Here is a 7,158-nt window from a genome sequence, read left to right on the forward strand (position 1 = left end):
GATTTCTACCTTAGTATGGAATAAGTGACATCCACTGCAGAGAGGGTTTTTGACCCTTTTTAACATATCTGTTTTTTTCACACCTGGATTTACCCCATTGGATAATTTGAATATGTAAAGTAAATAAAAATATCACTTGTTAGCATTATCTCCTCGCATACTGTACAATGCTTCCACTGCAGCCAGGGATTCTGGGAAATTATATGTAGCCCATGTCCCCCGCCCCCCCCCCCCCGAGACACAGATCGTGCTTCTAAGGTGTATTGAGGGCTGGCTACATGTGTATGGTGGTGCATGCCTGCTTGGAACAGGAGGGCCTGAGTCTCCCGCGTTGGTGTGGGGGATAACAGGGCCAGGCTTCTGGGGTATATGCCTCCATTCTCTAGTGGTTGTGGTGCAGTGCCTCCATTCTCTGGCGAAACCTAGGGGATAAGTTGGAATCTTCCCAGAGAAAGCCCTGGTCCCAGGGCGAGAGATTCCAATCTCACACACACCGTCTCTTTATAAAAGCAGCAAGGGTCTTTATTGTACTCACAGCAGATCAGTAGCAGCACACAGCAACAGCAGCACACTGCAACACTTTAGACACAGTGTACAGGCTTTTCCTCCTTCTCCTTTCCCTCCAGAAGTGCACCCTCAGGATGGGCTGTCTGGGGCTCTTTGCTCCCTGCCTCCACCCCCAGCCCAGGGCACTCAGGGTGGGGCTAGCTCTTCCCTCACCCCCTAAGCAGGGTGAAGGGCACTGGTCCACCTATTGCTACTAGGCCCTACTCCACAGGAACCTAGCTAACTTACTGCTCTGACTGTCCAGTCAGGCACTCCAACACTAACTGAACTGCACACAGACAGGAACTGCAACTAAGTTTAGTCAGCCCCACCCCTCATGATGTCAGCAGGCCCTCCCCTGTGTCTATGCCTTCTCACACAGTCAGGTGCCTACCTCTACCAATCACGGCAGGGCTTGAAGCAGGGAAAATCCATGATTACTACTGGCAGCCTGCTATTAGCAGGACTTACACCAGTAGAAGAAAGATATATAGCCCCCATTACTTACCGGGGCTACATATATGTAATTGAACTGGTGCTACATCACACAATTGCACCCGCTGCATGTTGTACTACATGTTCGGTACATTTTTGAGTAAGGTTGCAAACCTGCCTACATCTCAAAGTGAACCAGTACAATATAAGGAAAAGGCTTGTTATATGTGTTAAATCAGGGGTGGCCAACCCCGGTCCTCAAGGGCCACCTTCGATTGAGCCACCTGTGATGAAGCAGGGTTATCCTGGAAACCTGACCTGTTGGTGGCCCTTGAGGACTGATGTTGGCCACCCATGTGTTAAATAAATAGGTAATCAAAAGCATCGTATTATGAAAGTTCCTTTTGGCTCTTTTTTTTAACTCTCCTGAATAGAGTTAATGTCGGCTCCAGGGAACCTCTGGTGGCACCTTCCCGGGTAAGTATCTTGTGAACCAGGGGGACTCCAGAGCTGAAATAAACACAGCTCTGGGGACCCTCTGCTGCCCATCAGTATAAAACAAGTGGGTCAAGGAGGGATTGCTCCTTAAAAACTGCAGACCAAGCATTTTTTTTTTTTAAAACGACTCAATGAGATTTTTTTAATGTATTATAATGTAACAAGCCTTTTTTGTTGCTGTAGCAACCATTTACAAAGTCACACTGACTGTAGAATACTCCTCTGCAGCCATTTAGTGAACCCCCGAGCCGAATCTTCGCTGATCGGTCACAGGAGAACGGATCGATCGGCCACTTAGCTAATGACTTATCATTGTGTGCATTGTATTAGAGCGCATACAGTATTAAAGGGGGAAAAACTGCAGCTTGGACTGCTGTATTAAATAGCAATAACTTTTCAGTAAAATAGGCTAATGTGAATATACAGTAAGTGTATGGTCCTTTAAATGTAATTTCTACTGGGGCTCATGTTTATTGAAAAATGTAATGTTCAACGTAGGTCTCTTGATTACCCTTTTATTATTTTTCTAAATTCTGCAGAAAATTTGGCAAGGCCAGTTTCATCACAAATCATTGTTGCCAATTACAGGAGCATGTCCCTCAAAAATAATGTTTTCCAAAAACAGCTGGAAAAGGTATAATTTACTGCGTGCTGACAAAATACATACCGTAAGTACATGGAGGATTCAAGTGCATGTTGTCATTTACATCGTGATAAATAGCAACCTTGCCTTTAAAAATAAAACATAGATTTGTGAATACCATAGCAAAGGAAAGTAACTCGAACACAAGGAATCCTTTTTATTCCCCCATGTTTTCAAAATCGCAGAATCCCAGTAGAATTGACCAATGCAGAATCATTTTCTTTTATTTATATATATATATTACCAGATAATTTCCCATTTTTGATGAATGATCCTTGCTGTACGTTACATTGTTGCTTGAAGATTTGTCGGTGCGCTTCAATCAGCCATCAGGTCAGATGCTTCTTGAATTGATTTCTGCACAGTATAGAAACTTCACTATCTACAGCAGGAGTGGCTAACTCCGGCCCTCCAGGGGCCACCAGCAGGTCAGGTTTTAAGGATATCCCAGGCTCGCACAGGTGGCTCTGTCAATGATTGAGCCACCTTTGCCGAATCAGGCATATCCTTAAAACCCGACCTGTTGGTGGCCCTTGCCGACTGGAGTTGGCCAGCCCTGATCTACGATGCTGTAGGACCACTATATGTCTTAGCAGCAGCGTTTTCCATGATTACACTCTGGATTTTGTTCTCGGGCCTGTCATTGACAATATAATTGTGATACGGATCATCAGCGTTCTCTTCCCTTCTTGACTTCACCATGCTCACAAGGATAGCCACAACGATGAAAGAAAACATGCCAATCATCACCATCAGGTATAAGATCACATAGTCAAAGTTTTCAGTGTCGAGAGTTTTGTCTAATTGTTCATTTTCTGTTGTCATGTTCCTGCGCCAATTATTCATGTATTTTTCAAAGACATTTTTGAAGACGTCTTCAAATGTCAGCGTGAAGTTACCGAACAGGGACATACTGTACTTGCTTGAATCTAGAAGTAAATAAAAGACAGATTAGTTACTGTGGTTCTACTATTGGTAGTAAATGAGGGCAGAACATTTTGGGGGATGCGTATCAAGTGGCGCAAACTAGATCATTGCATCAAAAACAGCCGCAAACTGCACGATTTTAAGACTGAATCAAGGTGCTTTGCTCCATTTTTTTTGGCCCCAAAACGCTCCACTTGTGCCTTGAACGTTTTGGGGAGTGGTTATCGGAGGAGTTGGGGGAAGGATAAAGTCAGCGCAATATTATAATGGGATGTATCAAGAGTTTAGTCGATAACTGGTGAAGTCTTCCTCTCTCTTTGTGCCAAGGTTACCTTGAAAAAGGTCCGTCATGGGACCGAAACATTGGAAGATTGCGTAATAAACCTACCTTTGATCTTGTAACCCTGGTGTGTAACTCTATTGTTTGGTACAAATTGCACTATTTTGATACATATCCCCCCTTATATTTGACTGTTGATGAATGAGATTTTTTTTTTTCTCCCACAATGTACTTTGGTGACACTTTATGCTATATACAGGGATTCCTATTTTATTCTACATTTCTACCGAACTTTGTACTGCGGCACTGTCCTGGGCAAACAGATTGCAAGCTTTGCCGGGCTGGTTAGCATTGGTGAGTATTAATACATTGCGTTGGCGGACATGCATGAGAATCACAAAAGTGCCAGTTCAAATGCTTCCCTGAGTCCCAATCAATAACCAAAAAAACCCATCCTTTATTCTCCTTCCCCGTGCCCGAAGTGACAGCATTTTTATATGTGTTTGTCTGGTAGTTTTAGTGCCTTTAATGCTTATAAATCTGCAAAATGACTTAATGTACTGCAGCTAGGTAATAATGTTTTAGATCTTACAAACTGCCTTCTGCGTCATTATTTTCTTAACCATTAGTGTGTATACTGTGCAATTATTAGCTTATTGTTGGATAAAATATTAGGACAACATTAAAATGTTTATTTGAAGAAATGGTTTTTGGACACGGCTTACGTTTATTTGGTAATTTCCCATATTACAAAAACCTGTTATTTTTAATTCTACATAAAGTACAACCTGAAAGATAATGCTTAGAGCCACAGTCTTGCACGTGCATATTGGAAATGTTGATTGTCAAAACAAAGCACCGTATTTTAGTGTATTATTAGTACAAACTATTTATTAATTAATTTGTTTAAGCATAGGCATTTTCAGGTAGACAGTATAATAGTATCAGTATCTCTAACACCTACTTTTATATGGTTTTTGGGGCCACCCCTTGGGGGCCCTCGAATTAATGACCTGTTTTGGCTACATATTATTCTGCTACTTTTCTTGGATTCCTGTTAAGAAATCATACTTCTGTACAGTGTGTGTGTGTGTGTGTGTGTGTGTGTGTGTGTTTGTGTGTGTCTGTGTGTGTGTGTGTGTGTGTGTGTGTGTGTGTGTGTGTGTGTGTGTGTGTGTGTGTGTGTATTCTATACATTAAACTTAGATCAAATTACATTTGACCAAATTGAGACACATAATCACAACAAGCCATTTCCTTCTGAGTTTTGTATTTTGAATTTGCTTGGATATGTTGGGAAATCAGTTTCATGCTTAACAGCCCTGTGACAAAAAAGTATGTGTAACTAAAAATTGCGTACGAGAATGTTGAGTTGACTGTACACAAACAGCTAGTAACGCAAGTTATATTTAACCGTGTATTTTTAAAATGTGTAACTTTTTTTCATAACATTAATCTATCATGAAATGAAGAATTAAGAACTTACCGACTTTGTGATTATATGCAATCAATTTTCAATGTTGCATACAATATAGAAGAGAGACGAGAAAATCCCCCTCTTTGCTGTTCATTTCATACTTCTTGCACCCGTTGTGTGGCCACACGATTATTCTCCATTCTTTATAAATTGCCGTGCTTAATCTAATCTTGTATGTAAGGCCAAATATTTGCATAGAACTTGTACTATATCCAAGCTGGTTTTTGCTTATTGTTAACTGTTCAATGTTACAGCAGCTCGTTATCTACGATTATACATTTACTTTTTCGGAAGACATATCCTTTCCATTTAAAATTGGAGGTCATGGTATCAGCCTGTACTTATTTAGCCTTGATCATGTGTTGCATTAAAAAAAACATTAGAATATATTATGAAGTTTGGTCTAATGTGTGACGTTCATCATGTTATAAAACCAATTGATAACAACTGAACAAACACGCCTCATTGATGAGGCGGTGCACCCAGGAGTATAATTAGACTACGATCCAGATTCAGGGGTGAAATTGAATAAAAAAAACTTATTTAAACTATATTAAAAAAAAAAAAACATCCACAAACAAAAATAGCTCCACCTCCCACGCGTTTCACGCCGTCAATGGCGCTTTCTCATGGAGTATGACAAGAAGGGAACAGGTATTTAAACCCCTCCCTTCTGATTATAGATTGCATAAACCTGTGTGCTTACTAATTAGTCTATGACCGCATGTGTGGAGTTGGACGGGTCATTGTGCGCATGTGTGGAGTATGGTAGGATTTGCTGCACATGTGCAGAGTTCAGAAGCAGCTTCTACATATGCGTGGAATAAGGATGCCTCTCTACGCATGTGTGTAGAAAAGCGGCTGCCTCTGCGCATGTGTGGAGTACGGCGGTAGCTTCTGCGCATGCACGGAGTACCGTTGATGCTTCTGCGCATGCACAGAGTACAGTGACTGCAGTTGATGCTTTTGCGCTTGTGCTGAGTTCCACAACGCTTCTGCGCATGCGTGGAATAAGGCCGACGCTTCTGCGCATGCACGGATTACTATTCTACTACAAAGTGGGGGAAGGGGGAAGGGGAAGGAAACCCTCGCGTCACCCACTTCGGTTACTATTTTCGTGACCATTTTGACTTTTTTTCCCTATGAGATTTTTGCTGGATGCCAGTGCCAGCAAAGGAGTTTCACTTCAAAAATACTCAATGCTACATCCAATGTGACAAAATACATTGTTAAATACTTCATTGTTAGTATTCTATATGGGCCTAAAACAAAAGCATGCGGGAATAAATAAGAAAATGTTTCTCATCACTGCAGTATGTGATCAGGAAAACTACCGTAGCATACTCTCTGAAATGGTATTTTCAACACACTTAGGAGCCTTTAGTACCAGCGACGAAGGTCGTGAGTACTTAAATATATTTCATCTTGCGTTAATTCATGGTCTAGCTCTAAGGGTTTTTGTATGCTATTATTGGTTTAGGGGTCAGGATCCCTTATTATATAGGTTTCCTTGACATCCCATATGCCTCATATATCTTTACATACCCTCGTATACAGCAGGGCCCCGCTTCTCGGCGCCCCGCTTTTCAGCGATCCGCCGATACGGCGGCACCAAGAAGTGGGTCGCCATCTTGGATCTTAAATCGCGCATGCGCAGAAAGGGCGGTTGCACGCGCATACTGTAGTTTGCGCACGCAGACCAAAAATGCCGATTTGCGCATGCAAACACCTGATAATCGCAGGATCCGCTTTCCGGCGATTTTCACTATACGGCGGGCCCCTGGAACGGAACCCACCGTATACCCGGGGCACTCCTGTATATGGGCATTAATGACCTTTATTAAGTTGTTCTCACATTAATTGACCTGGATACACCAACAATAGGGCATTTCATGGAGGATAAATCTTCTGAAGGCATCAGTATGCAGTGACTTATACTAACCTGGATGTTTGTTTGCATAACCTAGAGCATTGGTGTAGGAGATGATTCTCCATTTGTGTCTGCTTGCAGGACTACTCTGCTGCCTCCCCCATTTACTAAACCCGTGAGGACCTCCGACAGCTTATCTGGGCACTGCCAAGGGACTTGCCAAGTCCCGGAAGTAAGTGGACTGCGCGCATGTTTGTGTGTGTCTATTGGGTTTCTACATAAAAAGCAGTGGTACTTTCTACCCCTGTGGAAAACTATTTGTACAAAATTTATTGGTGTGAGAATTATGAATCAGTTTGATAATCCTGTGGGGGATAATTCTGTGGTGGATATTTGTGTGGGAGGGGGGATAATTGGGTGTGTGAGCGGGGTAGAAGGGGGTAATTGAGTGTGTGTGTGTGTGTGTGGTGAAGATAATTCTC

General features: G+C 42.2%; 1 protein-coding gene across 1 annotated transcript; it reads right to left on the reverse strand.

The window, feature by feature from the left end:
* Positions 1–2,105: 2,105 nt before the first annotated feature.
* On the reverse strand, positions 2,106–4,935 carry KCNE2 (potassium voltage-gated channel subfamily E regulatory subunit 2). The gene is made up of 2 exons (XM_075593817.1): positions 4,816–4,935; positions 2,106–3,051 (listed from the first exon to the last, which is right to left on the reverse strand). Exon 2 carries the CDS (start codon positions 3,032–3,034, stop codon positions 2,684–2,686), a length of 351 nt encoding a protein of 116 aa, XP_075449932.1. The 5' UTR covers positions 3,035–3,051; positions 4,816–4,935; the 3' UTR covers positions 2,106–2,683.
* Positions 4,936–7,158: the final 2,223 nt, after the last annotated feature.

The sequence above is a fragment of the Ascaphus truei genome, chromosome 3 (assembly GCF_040206685.1).
Source record: "Ascaphus truei isolate aAscTru1 chromosome 3, aAscTru1.hap1, whole genome shotgun sequence".
Lineage (NCBI taxonomy): Eukaryota > Metazoa > Chordata > Amphibia > Anura > Ascaphidae > Ascaphus > Ascaphus truei.

What these genes read in the sequence shown, in the direction of transcription:
- KCNE2 (XM_075593817.1), bottom strand. Translation starts at nt 3,034, where the DNA reads ATGTCCCTGTTCGGTAACTTCACGCTGACATTTGAAGACGTCTTCAAA.